The 24887-nt window shown below is 43.3% G+C and overlaps 1 protein-coding gene across 1 annotated transcript; it reads right to left on the reverse strand.

Moving 5' to 3' along the window:
• Positions 1 to 10937: 10937 nt before the first annotated feature.
• lrrc3b (leucine rich repeat containing 3B) lies at positions 10938 to 20068 on the reverse strand. Its single transcript, XM_011481083.4, has 2 exons — positions 19933 to 20068; positions 10938 to 15687 (listed from the first exon to the last, which is right to left on the reverse strand). Exon 2 carries the CDS (start codon positions 15535 to 15537, stop codon positions 14755 to 14757), a length of 783 nt encoding a protein of 260 aa, XP_011479385.1. The 5' UTR covers positions 15538 to 15687; positions 19933 to 20068; the 3' UTR covers positions 10938 to 14754.
• Positions 20069 to 24887: the final 4819 nt, after the last annotated feature.

Consider the following 24887-nt stretch of genomic DNA (forward strand, 5'->3'; position numbering starts at 1 on the left):
CATGGAAAAAAACCTAAATGTTTAATACATAAATGTAATCATGAACAAACTGCAAAGTGAGGAAGAAATAAAAAAAAAGTTGACAAAACAGATGACCTGACATAGATGAACTGAAAACAAGACTCTAAAATACCCTGGTGATCAATAATATATTATATTATATATAATACTTTTCTAGAAACACTTCCAAATGCTTGTCTCATTGGTCCAGATGCAGTTCTATAGTTTCAGATGTGGTTCTAATTGCAGATTTAGACTAAAAAAGGTCTAGAGAACAGCAAAGGTTTGAGTCTGGATCTATATCAAGATAAAGTTATTTTGAGTTTTATCGTTTACGACAGAATTTGTTTGTTTTTGTTTCGTTACTCCTGAATGAAAGAAGCTCTCAAAATGCAACCGGTTTGTAAAGCACCATTGGGACTAGTGTGTGATTTGGTCGTACGATTTATTTTATATGATTTTAAAAAACAACAACATATTTTGCCATAGAAAAATAAAGAGAACCCTGCTTCTGCACAGGAACGCATTCTGGGAGATCTGAAAAATTTAAAGCTGCAGTTAAATGACATCATCAATAAACAAACACAATTTCAAATACAAAGGCTACGACTTGAAAGATTTGAAAACTCTAATAAATCTGGCAAATTTCTGGCTAATCAGCTTAAAATTAACAGAGAAAAATCATCAATCACCTCTATTATGGACCAAACAGGAAATGTCACCCATGACCCGGTCAAAATTAATAACGCATTTGAAAACTTTTATAAAAACCTGTACACACCGCAGATCAATCCGTCAGAGCAAAGTATTGACTCATTTCTTAATAATGTAAACCTACCCAGGCTAAATGAGGATCAAATCACAAACTTAGATTCTCCGCTCTCGCTGTCTGAACTTCATGAAGCTCTGTTACTTATGCCCAATGGTAAAGCACCAGGGCCTGACGGCTTTCCTGCTGAGTTTTATAAAGAATTCTGGGAACAACTGGCACCAACATTTTATAAAACTGTCACATCTATTAATGAGAGCCAATCAATGCCACCTAACATGAACTCAGCCAACATAATTCTTCTTCTAAAACCAGACAAAGATCCCACTAGTCCTTCAAGCTATCGCCCTATTTCTCTAATCAATGCAAATGTAAAAATTATCTGCAAAGCACTAGCACAGAGAATAGAAAAAATCACTCCTCACATAATTCACTTCGACCAGACTGGATTCATCAAAGGCAGACACTCGGATGATAATGTCCGTAGACTAGTTAATATAATAGACTTTGCCACCATTGAAAACCAGGAAATGACGGTACTATCGCTGGATGCTGAAAAAGCCTTTGACAGAGTTAATTGGAAGTTCCTTATTGCTGCCCTCCATAAGTTTGGTTTTGGAGAGGCATTCATCAATTGGATCAAAATATTATATCACAACCCCAATGCATCAGTTAGAACTAATAAACAGACTTCAAACAGGTTTTTTCTTGGAAGAGGAACCAGACAGGGCTGCCCAAACTCTCCTTCTCTTTTTGCTATATTCATTGAGCCTTTAGCTGCAGCAATAAGACAGAATGAGAGCATTATAGGAATAAAAACCAAACACAGCCATCATAAAATTAGTCTTTATGCGGATGACATATTACTGTTTTTAAGGAATTTACAATCTGTAAATGAAACGGCAATGATCATAAATGAATTCTCCTCCATATCAGACTATTCCATTAACTGGAATAAGTCTGTTTTATTACCACTCAACAGGAATATGGAACAAAGACTAAAACAGGAAATATCAAATATCTGGGTAACACTCAACTGTGCACAGGTGTTAGCTCAACAGACTGAATGACTGAAATATTTCACACTAGTTGGTTTTAAGGCATAAGTATGCGTGTGAACACTATCTGTTTTGTGTACATGTCGACAGGTGGACATTTTTGCAACTAACAGGTGTGTTTATAACATTTGAGTGTGTGTGTGGACAGGCTCCGCCCTTTTTTTTGTTTTTTTTTTTTTTTTACATTTGAACCTTACCATAATGATTAACAACCAGTAAACTTGTTGCTTTATGCTGCTTCATGGTCTTATCCCCCTTCCCCTCCTATTATCACCCCCTACCCCCCCTCTCTCTAACGTCCCTCTTTCTTCTTCCCCTCTTTCCTTTTCCGTCCGGTCCAACACCAAAGATTTTCAGACATGTTTGAAATTAATAAAGTTTGGCCTCAATTACAAAAGGGGTTTATTCAGACATACCTTTGGTTTGTCTGAAGATTAATAACCCCTCTTGTTAAAGTAAAATATGTCCAACCCAAGAGGCCCTCAGCTCTCATCTGTCTGCCTAGCTGTTGGACAGGACAAGTTAAAAAAAAAAAAAAAAAAAAAAAAAAAAAATATCTGGGTATCTACTTTTCCCCCAAACTATCAGAACTGGTGCAGCTAAACCACACCCCATTACTGAAAAGCATACAGGACGATCTAACACGCTGGACCAACCTGCCTCTGTCCCTTATGGGCAAGGTAGCCACGGTTAAAATGAAAATCTTACCCAAAGTTAATTATCTCTTCTCAATGATTCCCACACAACCGCCATTAAAATGGTTCAAAACATTAGACTCATCCATATCAAGCTTTCTATGGAACAACAAACCTGCAAGAATTAGTCTAAAAACTTTAAAATCTGCAAAAAGCTGTGGAGGATTAGAACTACCTAATTTCCACAAATACTTTCTTGCAAATAGATTACAATATATCTTAAAATGGTTAAAAAAATAATCCAGAAACCAACTCATGGTTAGACTTGGAACAGGCGTTATGTGGAAAGATCAACCTTTCACAGCTACCATTTATTAGCCAAACAGTTAAAAAACAGGATTGTTTCAAAAGCATTAATATAAATGCCACCTTAACAGCCTGGTGGGAATTTCTCAAAATATCAAAATCATCAATTCAACCGTGCAAAATGACACCCATCTGGAACAACCCGGACATCCTTATTAACAAAAAAATGATTCACTTCCGAGCCTGGCAAGCAGGGGGCATAAAACAACTAGAGCACGTAATTATTGATAGAAGATTCATAACTCCCCAGGAACTTCAAGACAAACATGGAATAAATAACTTCTTGGAATATCAGCAACTTAAATCAAGTATTACTAAAAAGTATAAAATTAAAGACGACGATTTAAAGCTACCAGATGTAGTTACCACTCTGATTAATTTTTCAATGAATAGAACTCTCTCCAAAATATACAAACTTTTATGTAATTTAGATAACAATATTGCCCTTCCAACAAAAAAATGGGATGCAGATTTGAGCATCAGCACAGATGAAAGCTTCTGGTCAGAACTCTGTCTAAACACCTTTAAACTGACAAAAAGTCCAAATCTGCAGCTAATCCATCTCAAAACTCTTCACAGAATTTACTACACTGGACAAAGGATGTTCAAGATGGGTCTCAGTAACTCAGACATTTGCGAGCACTGTGATAATAATCTACCCGACAGCTACATGCACGCACTGTGGTTCTGCACTCCTGTCCAGGCTTTCTGGCAGCAGGTATGTGCCGATTTATCAGTCTGGCTTAAGGTTTCAATCACTGCCTCACCGTCACTTTGTGTGCTTGGTGACATGAGTGCCATCGATATAGAAGAAGGATTAGCATCTAACATTTTCATAACTCTTTGTATTGCCAAAAAAACTATTTTAATAAATTGGAAAAACAAGAAAAATATAAACATAAGTCAACACAGAAATCTGCTGTTTGATCATATCAGCTTGGAAAAAATGTCAGCCCAAAGCTCAAGTAACTTTGAAAGAATTCAGTCTCTCTGGTCTCCTGTGGTTGACTCCATGACTTAGGGGGTGGGGGGCTTGGTCGTCGCTGCTCCTTGCCCTTCTGCCGTGGTTTGGGGTGGGGGTCGGGGCTTCCGGTGCCTGGCGGGGGCGGTGGGGGGCTCCGTTGGTCGGGGGGTCGGGTCCGGTGCCTGGGTGGGGCGGGCTGGGGCGCTGCGTGGTCCTCTGGGCTTGGGTGTGGGGGTGCGTGGTGGGGGGGTGGGGTGGTGGTCTGGCTTGGCTCGGGGGGGTGGTCCCTTTGCCTGTGCTGGGGGGGGTTGGCGGGGGGCCCTGCTCGGGTGGGGGGCGCCCAGCGGCGCCGGATGGGCTGCCCATCTGCACCTGGGGCTGGGATCGGCCCTTCCCTGGCTCTGGGACGGGACGGGACAACCCTCTCGGGGCCCCCGGTCGCTCTGGGTGTCACCCGCTTCGGCTGCGGGGTCTGGGGTGGGGTGGGGGGCTTGTCGGCCCTGTCCTGTGGGGGGGCGTTCTGGGGGGGCCCATTATTAGTACGGGTCGGGGGGGCTAACGGGTCGGGGTCTCCGCTGAGGCAATCAGTGGTTGCCTCGGCCGGTTGGCCTCCTCGGTCCCGTCGAGGCCTGACCAGAGCTCTTCTAGGGCCGGCGTCTGGGGGTGGGGGCCTGGGCTTGCTCCGGGGGGGGGCGACGCTTTCTGGCTCCTCTCTCTCTGTGTGGGGCGGGTGGTGCCGGGCCTAGGGTGTCGGCGCCTCCGGGGGTGGGCCCCTGGGCTGGGTGGCCCTGGCCCCTTTGCTGGGGGTGGGCTGGGGGACGGCTGTTTGACCACCGGGGGACAGTCTACCAGCTGTCCCCAACTTACCCCCTTCCTTATATAACCTCATATTAGGGTGAGGGGGTGGGGGGTCTAGCCTGCGATGCGCCTTGGGGGGGGGCTACTTGGGAGTGGCCCCCCTCCTATGGTTGCCGTATGGAGTGGGCCCCCCCTCTTTCGGTTTTATTTGCACCTTAGACATGTAGGGTCCTTGGTAGGGGGGGTGCTTGGACATCACTGCAAGTAAGCAGCAGATGTCCTCCTGGCACCCTACCCGCCAATTTTAACCGCACCTTAGACATTTAGGGCCCCTTGGTGTGGAGGGTGAGGGGACATCACTGTGAGTAATCAGGAGATGTCCCCTTAGTGCCCTACTCGCCAATTTTAACTGCACCCCCCTTAGTACACACACCCCTCCCCCTTCAATATATACATTCAAACATAAACAGACACACATGCACACAAACACCCTCTCAAGCACCCATACACGCACACACATTTTACAAGGAAGGTGGGACCTGGGTCCATCTGTCCCCTACCCCTTCCCTGGTGGGGGGTGTGGGCCCCTTGGCGATGGCGGCTGTGTCCCTTGGGTGCCGGCTCCCTGGGCCCGGCGGTGCTCTCTCCGCGCGGTGGGGGGGTTCATATTACACCAGAGCCGGGGGTGTTCGTGTCCCTGGGGGGTGGGTCCTGGTCCTTGCCCCTGGGCGCTGGGCCCCGCCAAACTTCCAACATGGCCGAGCCTGGTCGGGCCATATTTATAACACCCCTTGTGGGCCGCCCTTTTTTCCCCGGGGTTCCCCCCTCCTGGGCGGGGGCGGCGGGCCCCTGCCTTGCTCCTACCTGGACCAACCGTGGGCCGGGTGGGTGGCTGCCTGGAGTGCGGAGCGGGTCTCCCTTGCGGGGTCTTGGCTCGTACCTGGGGTCGGGGCGGGGGGATGCCCGGAACTCCTGGGTGGTGGTGGGGTGCTCGTCTGGGGCTGTGGGCGTCCCTCTCCGGTGGGGCCCTGCGTTGGGCTCTTCCGGCGCGGCGGGGGGCTGCTTTCCTGGCTGGGCTGGGGCGGCGCTCTCTTTCCCTCTGCGCCTCCCTGCTCTCTGGCTCTGGGGGCCTCGCGGCGGTCCTGCTGGCCCTGGCCTGGGTGGCGGTCTTGGTCGCCCGGGGGGCGGTTGTTCCCTGCCTGTTCCCGTGTGGCGTTGGGGGAATTCCGGCTGCCGCTGCTGCTGCGGCGGGGGTATGGGTGTGGGGGTGGCTGGGCGCTCCTCCTCCTTCTTTTCACATTCCACCATCCATTTTAGAAGAACATAAACACTCACCTGAGCACAGGTGTTGGCTCACCTTTGCACTAATAGTTTGCATGATTGAATGAATGAAAGATTTCACACTAGTTGGTTTAAAGGCATAGGTATGCGTTCATGAACACTATCTGTTTTGTGTGCATGTTGACATGTGGACATTTTTGCGGCTAGCAGGTGTGTTGATAATATTTGAGTGTGTGTGAACAGGCCCCGCATTTTTTGTACTACATTTGAACCGTACCGTAACGATAAACAACCAGTAAGCCTGTCTGCTCTATGCTGCTTCATGGTCTTACCCCCTTTCCCCTCCGATTATCACCCTCCTACCCCCCCCTCTCTCTTACGTCCCTCTCTCTTCTTCCCTCTTTTCTTTTTCCGTCCGGTCCAACACCAAAGATTTTCAAACATGATTGAAATTAATAAAGTTTGGCCTCAATTACAAAAGGGGTTTATTCAGACATACCTTTGGTTTGTCTGAAGATGAATAACCCCTCTTGTTAAAATAAAATATGTCCAACACAAGAGGCCCTCAGCTCTCATCTGTTTGCCTAGCTGTTGGACAGGACAAGTTAAAAAAAAAAAAAAAAAAAAAAGAAAAAGGAAAAATAAAGAGAACCCAACTTTGAAGATCTATATCTTAAAAACTACTAAAGGTAATGTTTTGAAACATGGTGATTTATAACTTCACAGTTTTCTGCACACACTGTATTAAAGTTCGCTCAACAGTTTATGTGGTCATAAACTACAAAACTCCTTTGGGCTTCATAGGCATATGTCATGCTTTTCTAAAGCCTTTCAGAGTTAACTATATTCATATATATGATACTATATTAGCTTTGGGGCACTAAAAAATGAATTTTATATGAAATACAAGTTTTTTGTGTAGCTAGTTTGCAGCGTGTCTGTGTTTCGCCCACAAAATCAAACAACATGTGCATATATTGTGCGTATTAAATATTTAGCCGATCACCACTAGCTACGCGGAGAAAGTGGGTGCATGTGTTGGTGAGGGGCTGTTCCTCACTTATCTATGTCACAATGTGTTTTCATGGAATGGGAGGAGCTGGTGCCCAGAGAGCAAGTTTTTAGAGGAATACTCAGAGATGTGTAAATGGACAAAAATGAACGCTTAGGGGGTTGAATTAACATTATAATATACTGAAAAACTCAAAAAGTTGATTTTGCATGACATAGTTACTTTAACCATTTCTTAGTTTTAGTCGATGCATTTCCCTGCTGAGGCAGACATCCACTTGCGTCCGTTCTCCTGAGTGTGCAACCCCCCCTCCAGCAGAAGAAGAGCTCAGACGGAAACCCCTTCATTCATAATTAAGGCGTGGAGGACAGCAGCCGTGTCAGTGGAGTGTTTTGAAGCTGTAATTTTCTTTGGAGGGTGAAAGCTTTAACTAGAGTGTGCATTCTGGCTTTTCATTCATGGAGCTCCATTCAGAACTGACAGGGCTGTTATCTGTTCCCATCTGCAGCAGGAAGTGTTTGCCAACAATGATGGTCTTGAAAGGCAGACCAAAGCACAACAGACCCATGATCGAAATGACTATTTCCTGGGGGATTTCAGATGTTAGAGTTTGTTTTTGAAAAACATTTGTGACAAACATTTATAATCTTATTCAACTCCTCAACCACCAAGATCTTTTGACGTTCAGGTAGACACAAACTGGGAAGTCTACTCACCGTCTACCCCCATGAGATCAGGTGGTCCTCTGGTGGTATTTTAGTTTGTTCTTATACTGTGTTTATTTTGAATAGTTAAATTTTTTTGAAGACCCACTTCGTTGTGTTTCTGGTGTTTTTAACACGTTCTTATGCAATTTTTCTCACGATGGAGGACATATACTAGGACACTTAAGCTTAAAATTCCATTTCTGAGTATTCCTTTATTCAAATTGTAGCAAATTTCTAATGAACTACTACCGCTCTGCAGAAAATACGTCCTAGAAAACAACACAGGTTTTTTTGTGATTTTTAATAATAAATGGCATAATCATAGCTAAAAGACCACTTGGGAACGCTTTTACATTTAGATTAAATGATGACCGGAGTGGGACTTTAAGGGTCTGTCATTTGTTTTTGATGTCACAGAAATAAATATGGCTGGAAATGAATGTTAAAATAAGTAGAGGAGAGCCAGCAGATTGCACAGGAGGAGATGATGAGGGGACTTCCTAATTTGCGTCTACCTGAACCATCATGATTTGATCAGGCTGAGAATGAGTGAACATGTTTGATGGTCTTGCTGCTTCCAGTTGTAGTAAGTTGGCGTGAATCGCTGCAGTGGAAGCAGGAGCACAGGGAACGCTCTGGGCAAAAGAAGAAGATCGTGTTTGAAATCCTTTACGGTCATCTCTCCTCAGAGATCGGGTCATATACATGAGAAAGCCTTCTATCCAGCAAACAGTTATAAACTCTGTGATCTCAGAGAAATTCCAAAAAAAGACAGAAAAACACCTGACATTTTTGTCAAACTAATTCACCTAAAGGGATAGAAGAAAAACACATGAACGTGGAACCAAGTAGGTGTCAACAAAAGGAAAAGCTTCCAGCTGGCTAAAAACTCCACACACTGAAACAGATGGAGTGAACAGACCTGACTAAGGTTGGACAACCAAATGTGCAGAATAGGAGGAGTGAGTGAGAAAAAAGGCAGAAATGAAGCTGCTGGCTCAGTCATTAAGCAGCTGTAGCCATGACAACATCAGTGAAAATGGTCCTACCCGGGCTCAGGTTTGGAAAACAGAAGTGAGTCTAAAGACAGAAATCACCTTCTTCTCTGCTCACACATGTGATCCTCAACTGCAAAACCAAATATTTGATAATTTCATTTTCACAACTAAATAAAATGTCCAAAATATTCACGTGTGAATGATGAAACTACAGGTTGTGCTCTTTGAGAACTGAATGTCTGTTAATACAACCGTGAAAAAGAACCCCCAGTGGGGCTGAGAGCAGCACAGGGAGCATGATCCAGAAAATTTTGCAGCACCATCCCTGCTATGGTTTCATCCGTTGGGTTTTGACTGGTCCGGTGTGACATTTGCAGCTGCTTAATGAGCTCCAGCTGAGCAGCTAATGAGTGAACTGGCCTGCATAAGTGTGTTAGACTGTCTTGCTGTTTAGAAACTTGTTCACTCCCTTCTAGACATAGACCCTGACATTCTAAATATGTCTTGATGCCCCTAAATGAAAAGGATAGGAGCTGGCAAGCACAAATCTGTTGACTTGAACAACACAAAACTTAACTTGTCTTTTGTCTTGGACGATTGTTGTTTAGAGTTGTTTATTCATTTAGTCATTTCCTAAAACTGGTTAGTACTGTTTAGGGTCACCGGGATGCTAGAATCTAACCAGATACTGTTGGACAATTTGCTTAGTTCCTCGAATGACCATACAGAGGCAGAAAACCTCGCCCTGATGCCAAACTTATACTTCGCAGTGATCGGCTATCGCATCAATCATATTGCGTCCCTACCACAATTGTGCGGTCTAGTTCATACTAATGTTCACTTAACTGAGACAAACCTCTAAGTGACGTTTATACTTTTTAAACGTGATTGTCTCCAGCATTTGAGGGATTTGGACATCTTGCTGCATCCGCAGTGTCGTCAGCTTGTGTTACATTTCCCACTGGGTAATGGTCTTCCAATGGCCTTGCGACCAATGCGACCTGAGTGATTACATATGGCAATGGAGCACAAACCAGGCATTAGGGACAACTACGATTCAACGATCAACCTTTAAAGCATGTTTTTGGACTGTGGGAGGAAGCCCAGTGAAAACTTACAAAAGTTTGAGAACATCCAAACTCCACACAGAAAGGATCTAGCTGGGATTTGAACTATTCTTGCTGTAAGGTGAGAGTGCAGACCACTACTCCACTGTGCAGCGGCAGAAGTATGTTCAGTAAAAAAAACAACGTTTTATTTAGCAAAGCTGCAGCCTAAAAAATTGGTTATAATTTTTCCAGCAGGAATCTTCTAACAAATGAGTTGTTTCTCCAACAATAAGGACCACCTTGTGGTGTTGCATAAGCAGATCTAAAACAAAGCTGAGCTCAGAGCTCTTCATTTTTTGACATTTATAAAGATTGTCTGGAAATTGCAGGTCTAGCAATTTGTCTGTATTGCTATAATCATTTTTCTTGCTATTAATCTGAACTGTTGGTGCTTTACAACAGCACCATTTTCACTGCAGTGCTACAACTCTAATACTTTGTGACTGCAACACAGCTGCTTTATTGTTGCAACATTAATGCGATCTTATACGATTCTTTTTTGCTGCAATATTAATGGTTTATTGCTGTGAAATAGACACAGTTTTCACACCTATGGCTTGCTCATGCAACATTGGTGCTTTGTAAAAACAATTTATGCTTTGTGGTGAAACTCAGAGGCTTTGTTGTAGCAACTCTGATGCTTCGTTCTTGCAACACACTGTAGATGTCTCTCTGCTGCAACACTGTCATTTTGTTGCAGCAACACCAATGCATTTTTGCTGGCCCTTTTTTAATACAATGTTAATGTGTTTTGGCAACAGTGCTAAAAGTTCATTGCTGCACGATTGGAGCTTTGTTACTGCAGCAAAAGATTCTTCTCTGCTACAACATTGTTGTTTAGTCACTGAAACAGCAATGCTTTATTGGTAACAATGTTGCTTTTATTCTAATCCAACAGAAAGCAACGTTGCTTACTATTAGATAGTTGCAAACCTGATGATTTAATGTTGCAATAAAGATACTTAGTTGCAATAAAGACACTGTTGCTTCAATACCAGTGCTTTCTTGCAAAAAGGTTGATTCTTTGTTGATGCAATACTAATATCTTATTGTTACAACAAAGATGCGTTGTTGGAGCAACATCAATGCTTCATATTATAACACCACAGCAATAATGGTGCTTTATTATTGCAACACTGATCCCTCTCTCAGCAGCAACACTGTTTTGTTGCAGCATCAGTAATGTTTTTTTCTGATAGTATTTTTTTAGATTGGCAGACAAAAGGAAAAAAACACAATGTGGTTTATCTCACCTTTATTTCATTCTGTGTATGTCTTTAGAACACAGCCACGAGGGTTAGTGCTAACCCGCTGCGTGAGCACAAACAATTGGCAAATTACAGTATTACTCAGTACATCTCTTTACAATAATGTGTTTTTTTTTCTACCTTCCAAGAATAAAATCTTAAAAACTAAAGAGCGAGAACAGCAATGCAAATAAAAGAGACGAAGCCAACAAACCGAAAACATGACGGCAGAGGTATTCAGGCACTTGGAAACACTGTCTGCTCCGTGGCTACTGTGCTTCTTTACGTCGTACATGCAGTTTACATCTGACAGACTGTTCTGGTCCGGCCACGAGGAACGAGCTCGCCTCCACAACACAAGGCCGGGATGATGGTACATTCAAAGACATCTAATTAAAGGGATTTCAAGTCTTTCACAAAACACCTAGGTTCCTATTTACATTAAATCTGTGTGTTTTCTATCTATAACACATGTCAACATCATTACTGTACAGATTCTGACAAACAGCTCAAACAAAAACTAAAGGAACACCCAGAACCAGACATGTGGTCACCTCAAAGCGAGCATTCAAAGAAGATTCAGCCATTGTGAAGCTTATTTTTGTGTCTTTCAGAGGCTTTCTCTTGTGCTTGAAAGGTGAGGAGAAAGCTTCCTGGCAACATTGATTTTCTGTGCTGTAAACTTTTAAAGCAAGGTGGAGTGACGTGTTTTTTTTTAAGAAGAGTAACACCCCCACATTTGCAGAGGAGAAACATGAACACAGAAAAGTAACAACTACACAGCAAACGGAAGGCTTCTACCAGACACGGAAACACATACCAGCACATCATAATGACGGTGCGACAGTCTGAAGGCAGACATTTAACCACAGCTGCCCCACAGAGTCTGCCCACACTTCACACCCATGGTCTGCAGGGGTCGCTCGGCTTGAAGGAGCTTTGCTGTCATTTTAAAGCTACGCACACACCAGGCACACCGCTAAATGTGCGTTCTTGTACAAGTTTTTAGCCCGTGTTTTCACACTGGACAAGCTGGAGCTTCTTTTTCTACTGTTTCCTAGCGCATGTCTGCCACCAACAGCTGGGAAAGGCTTGGTGCAAAATTTCGGAATCTTGCAAACAGGACACAATACGGAAACAGGTCAGTTATTTGCTAGCATCCTTTCAATGGCCGATATGGATTACCATCATGTCACATCATGTCAGGAAAGTGGCCTTGGTTTATCTTCGTTTAAAATACAAATGCAGACGTCATCAGGTTTGTCATCATGTTTAGATTCACCAGATAAACCAGCTACACGCTCAGTTTAGTGAGTTCCACCACCTGCTCCGTATTTCACTATCAAATCTGAGTCCCTGATTAGTCAAAGTTTGAGGTGGTTTAGCTAGCAACAAGCGTTCACAGTGTTTTACAACCAAAAACAGTTGTAAAAACTTGAGTAGCTACATGTGAATGCGGAGGCCTGACACACGTGTCTATATATGGATGTTTCAATGGCATTGCGGTGTGAACGTAGATTTAGATCTCTGCCTGCATGAGTGTGGCTTCCAGGTGTCCTGGTCACAGAAAAGTGGCTTAACTGTTGGAGTAACGTCAAAATCACTATTTGGAATCAGAGCTGGACTGAAGCCACATCTTTTTCCTTCCGTTTCATCAAACATCAAACGATTTCCAGATAAACATCAAGAACATCACAGACACTATTGGAAGAAAGTAACCATTCTTCTTTACCAGAAGCTGTAAAGACGTCATGGATGCACAGAGGGAGGTCAGAAGCCAGAAAACAGCACAGCTGTCGGGACATAAAGATGAGAGGTGAAAAGATTCCAGCAGGTTCATTATAGGAAGAAACAGCAACCCCTGTGGGAGGTGAATCAAACCTTTGTGCCAGCCCCCCCCATCCTCAACGAGATCTAAAATGGAAACACCAAAAATATGTTCAGAAACAAAAAAAAACCCTGATCCATTATCACACCTGACTAGGTTGTGTCAGATGTTTTGGAGATAATTAGAGGGACAGAGGTTGAAATGGTTTGGACACTTTGAGAGAAGTAACTGTTATAATGTTTTTAAAGTGATACTGAGGTTGAAACTATCAGGAAAAAGACCCAAGAGGTTCATAGGTCATAGTCAAGGAGGACATGAGGGGGGTTGGAGTGGGTGAGGAGGATGCAGAGGAAAGATGGAAGCAGATGAGCAGCTAAAAGGCAAAGAAGACTTACGGCCTGAATAGGTTTCTGCTGTTCTGGACTAAATTGATCCCTAAACTTTCTCTGCAGTTCAGCTAGACAGAATAATCACCCTGAACAGGCTCGGTGCAAATAACTGCAGTTAGCGATGAAGAGATCAAACTGACTTTCATTCTGGAGAAAATGTTACACAAAAATGCACCTGAACCTTGATCCTTAGACTTTGGCAGTGGTAGATTAGTGCTATAGGCACAGCTGATTGAAACACAGACACAGTGTGGGGTGGGGGTAGGCCTGACATGCAGCAGTGTTCATGTGCATGGAAGCTGGCTCTCATTTGTACCCGTCTCCTGTGGAAGACATTGGCAACAGCGTTCACACGATGATGAAGGCATGAAGCTGCTCTGAAGGTAGACATTCAGATTGAAAAGGAACACCTTTGTTGCGACCATGCCTGGCTACACCTTCCGCCTTCCATCTACCTAACACTCTCTACCGAACGCCCATAAAAAAACCCTGAAAAAAGCTTTTTTATCTGCTGATCTCCTTCGATCACTATCAACCCACTGAAGCATGTACTGGAACTCTTGAAGACGGAAAGCAGCTTCAGAAGTTTGACCTCTAGACTAAATTTGCCTCGGCTGATTTCCACAGACAGAAACTCCTGTTGTCGTGTTGTCATTTTAAAACCATCATCCGGAGGGACGTTGGATTCACACATGACTACAGAGACAAAACATCAAAATCCAGACATGCTGATCTCCCAACGAACTGCTACATACAGCATCAACACAAACACAACTGCCCCTCTTTGTAGGAGCTGAATCAATTGTTTCAGGAAAATTTCAAGAAGTTTAAGAAGACTTTTGATCTGCTTTTTGTGTGTGAGTGAGTGAGTGTGTGTGTCTGTGTGCGCGTTTGTGTGTGTCATATTCTACAGTAAATTAAATGTAAATCCACGTGTTTTGTAAACAGATCAAATAATTTCAAGTAAACATTGAAGCCTCACTAGGAGTCGAAGTGCTTTGAGTGCCTCAAAGGATTTTCTTAAAGTATTTAGGTGTAAATATGTGCTGACAAACACGCCTCTCTGCTCGGTCAGAGTAACTATCAAAGGCGGAATGGAAATATGCTACATATGAGTTATTAAGAAATAACGCAAAAAGAAAACCACCAGGCAAAGAAATGTGGCCTAAAACTCATTCTATCTGCTGTCTAAATGCTTTCAGGTGAATTCAGCCACTGTAACCTAAAGACAGGGAGCAAAGCTCCTTACATTCCACCTCATAAACAACACTAATACAGAAAGTCTCCATTTGCATGCATGGATCCAGAATATTCTCGGCAGTGACTTTCCCAATAAGGGCGTTGAGGAAAATTGGAGAGATTCTGACCCAAAACTTATATCCAAATTTTGACTTTAAAAAGCCTTGTGAGGACTAAAACCTGAGATACTAATTTGTAAAACTCCATCACCTCCCACCCTCCCCCCGCACTCATACATTTTTAACAATAGCCCCCTGGAGGAGGACAGTGGACATACAAACTCTCGCAAAAACTACAATGCTGGAGTGGTAAACTCTGTGAGCCCGGATTGGTTCTGACAAATCTGTGTGGTGATCACACAACCGTGCTGATGTCATCTGCCTCATCAGGTTTCTTGGGCTTGCTGGGCAGGGACTTGAGGTACTCCAGGTGGCGCCGAGCATCCTCCTGGTTTTGACGAACGTAGTACACCACATATGAGATGACCATGGCAAACCAGCCAAACATCGTCACCAGCATGGCATAATCTGTGGTCCTTTTGGCCAGGTTACACAGGTCAGTGTCAACAGCAAGGAATGGCCGCCCCTCCTGGTCCAGGAGCTCAGAGCTCCTGCACAGAACACGGGCGGCAGCCTCGTGGTTGTGTGCCATTCCACCAATTGCCTGTTGGAGGGCGCAGTCACAATGCCACGGGTTATCGTCCACAATGATGCGTGCCTTCAGCCGAGCAAAGGCATCCTTGTGAACGCTTGTGATTCGGTTGTGGGAAAGGTCCAGCACCTGCAGAGTCCCCTCAATGCCGCTGAAGGCTCCCTCCCCCAAATTCTCCACGGCATTGTAAGACAGGTTCAGCTCCCTCAAGAGCCGCAGTCCTCGGAAGGCTTGGTCCGGAATGGTGCCAATCTGGTTGTGGTCCAACTTTAGCAAGACGGTGTCCACAGGCAGACTTGGGGGAATCTCTTTGAGGCGGGACTGACTGCAGGTGACATTGAGGCCATGGAGGTGGGGATCGCGTTGGCAAATGCAGCCTTTGGGACACATGCTGGCTGAGGGGAAGCACAGGGTCATAAGAACAAGGCTCTGCAGGAGCAGGCACATGGGGATGGAGCGCGACAGCCACAAGTCCAGCAGAGTCATACTGGCCGGCTGTCAACATGCCCCCGGGGTCCACATTTCCACCTCTGAGGCCTCATACACATGGCATTCTGGCAGTCGGTTCTTACAGTCGTCCCACTGGCAATCTCAAAATCTGGACAGAAGTCATCATGCTGAGGTGGGTTAGAATGCCTGAAATGACAGAAAACATTCATGACTGTTTGTTACCCTGGCCCTGCTGCACTCCTGTATTTGCACACCAGTGTATATCAAATCAAACATTATTCATATCTGAACAACTGGGTATGTATATCAGCACACCTGATTTATGGCTGCACATCTTTGCATCTCCACATATCTGAACACCTGCATACGTCTGAACACCTGTTTTTATTTCTACACACTGGTGTTGTATGCACCCTTCTTTATATCTGAACAATGTGAATGCCTGCACACCTGTTTATATCTCAGCAATTTTGCATATGTCTGCTCAACTGTTTACAATTTAACCTTTCTGTGTACAATGATGGATCATAAAGCCACACTTACATACAAATGAGCAAGCATTCTGAAAAAAAAAGGTGTCATTCAGACAGTTTTAATGAATTTCAGACTTTAATGGAAGCCTTTCCTCCTCACACTTTGATGTGTTATTTTAGAGTCTTTGGCGCCTTTTGAGTTATCACAGATTCACCTCTGAGAAAAAACCCCAACATCACACTCAGCTCCAATTAAAGTCAGCAGCACACAGTTCTCTCACCGAGCAGGATTGAAGAACACATGTGGAAAACAAATATGGGAAGGGCAAAAAACCATATAAGCATCTTATTCTTCTGAGAAAAAGGCATGTTAAAAACCACTAAAATACTACCAAGACTGGAATTTTTAAACTCCCTCAGGCTGTTCTCTCTGTTGTCTGTTTTAGTCTTTTGCATCAGTCTACTTCTGTCCACACCAATCTGTGTCTGTCCAATTCTATCTGCATCTCTTATGCATGCATGTTCACATCTCTCCATATTACCTTTGTCTCCTTCTGTCCCTGTCTTGTTTGTATTCTCTCTTTTCTTGCCTAATCGCATCTTTTCTCGTCAATCTGTGTTTGTACTTATCGCATCTGAACTGTTCTTGTTTGTCCATTCTTGTCTCCCGGTGTCTTTCCGTGTTTTCTAGCATTCCTTCTTGTTGTCCCTCTTGTCCTTGTCAGCCCACATACACTTGTCCATTAAGGTTCTTCCATGTTAGGATCGTCCTGACCAGATCTGTTCAAGTCAGTCCACATCTGTCCAAGTCTTTTGTGTCAATCTGTGTCTGTCAATCTCTGCTTTAGTTTAAAGCCGTCAGTCTGTGTCTGATTTTCAACTTTATCTATGCATCATCCGCGTCCATCTGTGTCTGTCATCATTTTTCTGCAGTTGTTCGAGTCTGTCCACATCTGTTTGCATCTCTAAGTACCGTCCTTGTCTGTCTGCTTCTGTTCTTGTCTGCATTTGTCCATGTCTGTTTATCTCTAAAATAATCTTCTTGTTTTCATGTCCGTTGTCTTTCTATGTCTGTTTGTCTTCTTGTCTGTCCACATCAGTTCTTGTTTAGTCACTTCACATCTGTCCGCATCAACACTTGCCTATTTGAGTTACCATGTCTCTCAAATCTGTTTTTGTTGTCAACATCTGTCCACGACTTTTCTTGTCTGTGTATGTCTGCTCTTTTCCTCATCAACTGCTCTCTGTCTGCAGCTATCCAACCTTCTCCTTAAATAAAGTTCATGGCAACATCGTGCAAATGTGATGTCACACTGGCTGCAAGGACTTGCCCTTCAGCGTGACTGTTCAGGCACAAACCCAGATGATTCAAACTGTTCTGACCCAAACTGAACATCACTCTTCAGTGGTAACCAGGCTTTGAGTCTGACAGGAAGTCGTTCACATGAAGGAAAGCCTCTTCCTGCAATTGCTGATAACTGAAATCTACAGGGAAATAAAAATGATGACATTAACTGTCAGTTAAACTCATAACCGTAGCAATTTACGTGGGAGTCAAGTCCTCATAACACTGTCTCACCTCAATGTGCACGTCTCACCACAGTCTTCACATCTCCGTGTGAAGAATATTCTACCAGCCTTCCACCCTCTCTTCAATGTTCTGCCTTTTTTTTAATGAGTTTACCTTCATAACTTGTGTTTGGGCACAGAGAACATGCTGGTCTGGGACCGCAGAGGTTTTAAAATCTTCCGCATTCATCATCAGATAGTCCCTAAATTAATGACCATGCTCTTAAAGACGCACTCTAAGGAATCTTTTGATCACTTTTTAAAGCGTTCCCAGTGGTCTTATAATTATGATTATGCAGTTTTTAGCCAAAATAAAAAAAACGGTCATTTTCTATGACATGGTTTTGGCAGAGCAGCAGTATTTCATTAGAAATTTGCCTCTGAGTTGTGTGTGGGACTGTTTGCACTGAGTAAGGCTTCCCTGACTTCCCATCATCCCTTTGCTTACACACTTTTCCGCTAGCTTACAGTCCCTCACACCTCCAACTAGGCCTGCACAATATACCGCAAATTTATCGTTATCGCCACATCAAGCTGTGCAATATGCATACCGCAAAAGACGGCGAAAATCGCAATAAATGGTTACCTTAAATGTGCTAAAACAAACTCATGGCAGCTTGAAATATTGAACAAATAAAATAAATCCCTTTATGCATTTGACCAAACGGAAGGACCCATTTACATTGTTGACCAATCAGATGAGCCCTTTTATGCTTGATGTTTGCCTCCTATGTCGACGAGGGTCATTTGGAGTATAATTTTTAAACTGTTGCAGTGAAATGGAAATGATGTTTTTGGTTGTCTTGCTATTTGTTTATATACCGCAAATTATATCGTTATCGCAATAGTAATCACCAACATCGCATATCGCGGGTTTTTCTCATATCGTGCAGCCCTACCTCCAACCTAACATAACCGGTGCAACAAAAATGGCAAACAATATTGAAGTCGTGCACTTTTGAGCTAGATTCCAGCTCTGAGAAGGAAGACAATAATGTACCGTACATAGATCTATTTGTCTGCAACTGGATGCATTTGAATGAAGCGGAGCATAAAGCTCATTGCTTTTCCAACATAATTCTTTATCTGTTCCTGATTTCCAACGATTTGAATAAAGGAATATGCAGAAATGCCATTTTTTAGTTTAGTTTCCCTTATACATGTCCTCCATCATGACAAAAATGCTAAAAGAACATGTTAACAACACAAAAAACACAATTTTCATCTGAGTGGGTCTTTAAAACTGATGAGCAGTGTGCTCTGTACTCCACCTCAATGAGGTTCATCAACAACATTTTTCAGGGTCACAATGATGCAGTTACATAAAAACATCATTGTGAGAGTCCGAGAACCTATTGATTGACAGATTTACCTGTCCTGAACTTTCTATACCTCTGAATAACGCAGACACGAACTTCCAAAAAAAGGTTAAGTATTCTGAATAAGCAGGGACAAGGTGTAGATGAATGGAGTATCATCTGGGAGCACGGAGGAGTTGATCAGCGGGCTGTTAATGCAAGAGGAGCCTTGAAGTCTGACCTGCAGGTCAACTGAGCATAGTCAACTCAGTCAGGAACATGCACTAATGTGTGGAGATCAGATGCTATCGGTGGATTGCAGCAGTAAGTGAAAAAAAATGCCATTAAGGAGCTCAGTCTGGGTGATGGAGATTAATTATCTTTTTTTCTCTGCCTGACCCTCACCATCAGTATTTCACTTCTGGGAAATTATTTTTTGTGTGCAATAAATGATAAAAGTACTTTATTGAAGGACTTTTTCAGTTGCGGAATGTGAGCCATTTTGAAGATGATGGAGAAGATGAAGACTACAGATGAATATAGGGATTCGAATAAAGATCTGGGTGATAAAGAGCGTGAAGATGAGAACGAAGTCGCTTCCTAAGGCCCTGCGGCAGTGACAGCTGAGAACAGGTGTGGGGCTCTACCTGTGGGGAGCATGCGCACACTCTAGCGTCTTCATTCCAGCAGAAAAAACCATTTCAGTGACCACTTTGACAAAGAAGCCGTCCTTGTCGTCTTCTTATTATTCCTTTGAAGCCAAAGAACGAATCAACACGCAAGCGCCCAGCCGGCTGTTTTAATAACCATTCATACTTTTATGAATGGCACGCACGCGCCGCCGCGCTCAAAGATGCGGATGTCCGAAACCCGCAAAAACGGCGCGCGGGGTTGCGGTTTGGATGCTGCGCCTCAGTCCTGCCAGGCGTACATGGTTGATGCCCGCGGCGCTTCGACAAACCCGGACAAACGGTGAAAACACCACGCACCAGTCTGAGGTGGAAACACCGAACCACAGCTGAGCTTCCCAGAACCGGAACTGCATCCGCTGACAGACAGACAGGAGCAACAGGCGGCACGAGCCCACTTACCTGGATCCTCCGCAGCCGCTCTGAGCTGGAGGGGGGCGGAGGGCGCAGACTGAAGTCACATCTTTGAGCTGCTGGAATAAAACCGACTGAACACAGACAGGGAGGGGCTCCCCGTGAAGCCCCCAACCAACACAACCCCACTTCCGGTGGGTGCTTTCAGCGTCGAAGCCCAATAAAAAAAGCAAGACCTTCTTATCAAATATTTTCATATTTTGATATTAAAAACCTTTCTTTATTTAAGACTTTTATGAATCATAAAAAAGTTGATAATATATATATTGTCATATCTTCTTGCTGCATAAATAAAAGTGTATGTTCCCCTTGATGCTTTTCTTCACACTTGAACACCACAGACCTGGTCAATCCTGTAGATTACTCATCTGTGTTATATGACTAAGGAACGAAGACAAAACTCACAGCTGCAGGACTGCAGTTCAAATCTTTACCTTTTCATTTTGAAGCAAATCTGTTTCAGGGAACCAACGAGATGCTTTTATTTCGAGGGCAGAGTCTTCTAGTTTCCTGTTGCAGTTGGTAATTTACAGCAGCCTGATGCTCCTGTGCTCTTCATGGTGTTTGAAGATGTAATGAATGAATAGCCTCACATCTGCAGGCGGCAGCTTCTGGGCGAGCACATTTTAGAGAGTGTATTATCCTTCGGTTTCTATTATACTGTTTAGGGCTGGGGGGGGGGGGGGGGGTTCAATGACATAAATGGTCTTCTCATCTAGGGTCAGCAGCATACAGGTGGACCTCTGGAGTGTTAATAAGCTTAGCTGTGGGACTCAGGTGTGGTCTGGTCCTGGACAGAGAGGCACAATTGGAGGACTGTTGCTGCTCTATTCGCGAAAAAATACAAGTCTGTGTGGGTCCAAGACAGTCTGGGTGGGACTGATTTCTCTTTTTGTGGTCCATGGCTACAGGAAAGGAGAAATGAGAGTTGAATGGCAGTGGAGGGCAGTTCTTTGAGAGGTGTCAGTAACTGAATCATACGATCCAAGTAATTAGCAGCCAGTAGTATGGAGAGGTGAAAAACAAGCAGGTTTAGAGTTCGCCTTGATCCATGAGGACCCATGGAGGATTCATGCCCCACACCTTCATGAACCTCTGAACAATTGTTTTTGGACAGATCTTCATTCCATCCCAGCACCTTGACAAAAGTCTGAGGACTTTCAGTGAAACTCTTCGCACCCAGGTCCTGGAGGACAGCCGACCAATCTGTGTGAGAGGAGAAAAAAACCTCCACATCAGACTCCTCCCACTAAGCAGCTGGTAAGACGGAGCGTGGAAAGTGGAGCACAGATGGAGGGATTTCTTCTGTTGGAGCTCTTCATATTTCCACAAAAGGGAGAAATGTATTTATGGAGCATTTAATCAGATAGAACCAGTGTCATGAGCCAGTTTAAGATCCTTCAAGCCATTCACATTTGGTCAAGGATCTTCCAGATGCTTTTTTACAGTTTAACCAGACTAAGACATTTTCACTATTGGTGCTGAAGTTAAAAAAAGAGAAACAGTTAGTACAATCACTGGAACTTCTACATCACCTCCAACTCTTTACTAACTTTAGTCCCATAAACAAAGAAGATGATAAAAGCCAAATTTATCATCTTAAAATGACAGAAATTTCTAACTTCTCTCACCTGCAAACAAAGATATGCTCACCTACAGGGACATAGAAGTAAAAAATAATTAGTACTAGTTTCTCGGACGGAGTAGATACTTTCTCGTGCTTTAAAATAAAATACAAGTGTAAAAGTAAAACATGTTGACTTTTGGTCATTATGGGCCACAGATCTGCAGTTGACTGTTTTTGAGTCATTCTATCAGATTTGACAAAAAGGCAACATACATTTAGACTTCCAAACCCCACTATTGGCACGAATTAGGGGATAAGGATAGACACATTTCACATTTCTTGAAACAACCAATAAAGGAGACAAGGGGATTTTCTTTTTTTCCATTAGGTTTTAAAAAAAACAAAAAAAAAAAACAAATTCCTTCCAAATTTTCTACTTTGAGTTTTTTTTAAAACTATGAACAGATATTCCAGATGCTTTCCCGGTACAGTTGTAAGAAACACAAGACTCACTCATATTTTAATTAAGAGAATTTAGAGGATGACAGTGGAGTTTATCTCTATGAAAACTGTTTCAACAAGGCTCTCCATAGAACCATACAATCGCACAAACATGTTATCTCTACAATTTTTACTGTACGGTGTCAACTGAGCACCTGCAACAGCTCCAGTCCACAAAAAAGTGACCGGTTCAGACCTCCTTACATTCCTTTTTCAGTTTGGGTCCTGCAGCTGCCATCAGAACAGCAGAATTCAGATTTAAAAGCTTGAAACAGAAAAGCTGTGATTTGAATTCAATTCAATTCAATTTTATTTGTATAGCCCAAAATCACAACAACAGTCGTCTCGATGGGCTTCGAAGTAAAACATGAAATCAAAAGGATCACGAATACAAAGAGTTCAATAGGAAAATACTAAAATGAACTAACAAACTGACTAAGCTATACTGGCATCCCTGCCCTTAGACCCCCCTTCACGGTATGGAAAAACTCCCAAAAAAACCGGATTCCGGAAAAAACGAAGAAACCTCAGGGGTGCCCACATGAAGGAGGGATCCTCCCCCAGGACGGACAGGCGATTTACCAGAACTCTTAGAGAAGAATTAACTTATCTAAATCTACAGCTACATATATATATATATATATATAAAAGTCCAGCAGACGAGCTTCATCCAGCCGTGGTTGTGGGGACAGTCAAAGGCGCGAGTCGAGCCGGAGACAGGAACCACATCCAGGTGTAGGAGCAGGAGCAGAGACGAGGTACTCGGTCAGGTACAGAGCAGAGACGAGCCAGAGATGAGCCAGAGGCAGGATCCACAGCCAGGTGTAGGAGCAGGAGCAAAGGCGAGGTAGACGGTCAGGAACTGGAGCACAGATGAGCCAACAGGAGTCTGGAAGCACTCCCACTCCCCAGGAGGGGAGAGGAAAAGAGGGACAATACATGAATCGCACTGCACCAAACAGAGGCATGGAGAACTAAATGATGAATTATGATCAAGAATAGAGGAGAGGAAGCGTAGAAGTAGAAAAGAAAAGAGGACAGAACCCCGGAGCACCATAGTTACCCCAGCTTCAACTTCTAGCAGCCTTTTAAAGGAAAAAGTTATTAAGTTTAATTTAAACAAATTAACATTAAGTTAAATAATCTCTGAATACTAACTAGTCTGACAATAAGCCTGTCCAAAGAGGAATGTTTTCAGTCTAACTTTGAATGTAGAAACTGAACTGTAAAGTCACTTAAAAATGGAGGGCAGCCTGTTTACTATGTGAGGAGATTGTGATAAAGATCTACCATGAAAGTCAGTTCCACTCAGGGACTCTGCTGTTTTGCTGCCATGTGCTGCAGAGAGCGTCACAGACGTGCAGCCTGCAGCGAGCTGCAGATCCTGGCCGCTTTCAGTGTTTTGTGAAACATTTCCATCTGTGTCGTGTGAGAAGTGTTTGCCGAGTTCCCTACAGCTTGTAGAGAACGGCGTCATGGAGATCATCACTGACTGATTCATGGAGGACAATTTCCCAATCCTGTATTTGTCACCAGCAGGTTTGAGCGTATTGACTTTTTCCAGGAACAGATCATGAAAGATTTCCCCATTTTCTCATTAGACTTTTCCTGCAGAGTGAGAAGAAGAGGAGGAGGCATAGAATACAAGTTATCTAATGAGGGATCGGAGTGCTTGGCTCTTCACTTTGGCCCAGGCTTCTGCGATCAGCACAGCTTTTTCAGCAGTTTGGTTTTTCACTGCAAGCCTTTATTTTGGATCGTTTTTAGCGACTTATCAACACAAACACGCAGCCTGTTGCTCACTCAAACAGATGGCTGTCTTCTGTAATCATGTGACTCAGACATTAACCTCACAAATAAAATTAAACACAACAAGCCCCCATCTGCTGCGCTGCACATAATTCACTCTGCTCATAGAAGACTCCCAGCATATGGAACAGCTCACCGCCTGAGTCATGAGGAAACCTGCAGAACTACAATCCTCATCCAAATGTTTCCAACCTTTCACGTGAATCTCATGCGATTATTGACATTTTTGTCCGTTCAGACAGAGACCCATAAACTTCTCTGATCTTTGGTGGGGTGTCCCTTAAGAGGATCTGCAGACAGTGGACTACACACACATAAATGTATGAAGAAGATAAAGCTGACCTGCTGTCACAAAGGTAAGGCTCTATCAGAGATGAAGATCATGGATGAAAACAAGGAGCTTGGATCAGGACCCTGCATCCAAAGGATTCAACCATTCTGGATCTAAAACCAAACTGTATGTTACACCATTAAAGCAAATCATGGGGAAAGTGAATCCCTACTGCTCACCAATCTGTTTATGTTGAAAGTGTAAAACATCTGCACTAAATTCAAGAAGAATTTAGTATTTAGTTATTTATTTTTACATTACACCAGTCCTAAGCCACCTGAAATGTTTTTCTTTATTGTTATTTGCGTATTACCAATTGAAAACAATGTTTTTTCCTTTTTTTTTTAGTATTTTGTTATTGTTTTGTAATACACAAATCATATATTGAACTGAAACAAAACTGTGACCCAATAATTGTGAGGAAGGGAACCATCCATAATAGTTCAGTCTACGTCATTGCCACCACCAATACCATCTGCAGGACAAATAGATTCTTGGATGAAAACAAGAAGATCTTTAGATTCCGTCATTGATTCTAGTTTTTTTTTGCAGAGGTTCTTGTCTCTTGTCTTTAGGCCTGAAACCAACCAAATTAGCTCTTTTTTAGGCAAACAATCACCTTTTTTGCTGCAATTTCAAACAACATAGTTTTGACTCAGATGACAGGAAAGCTGTCTTTGTTCTGATCTGGATTCTGTTTATTTCGTTTTAATTGCACTCCTTACACACACACAC

Source organism: Oryzias latipes, chromosome 11 (genome assembly GCF_053564925.1).
Source record: "Oryzias latipes strain Hd-rR chromosome 11, Olatipes_Hd-rR_3.1".
Taxonomy (NCBI): Eukaryota; Metazoa; Chordata; class Actinopteri; order Beloniformes; family Adrianichthyidae; genus Oryzias; species Oryzias latipes.

Excerpts from the sequence above, each read along its gene's own strand:
- lrrc3b (XM_011481083.4), bottom strand. The coding sequence starts at position 15,537 with ATGACTCTGCTGGACTTGTGGCTGTCGCGCTCCATCCCCATGTGCCTG.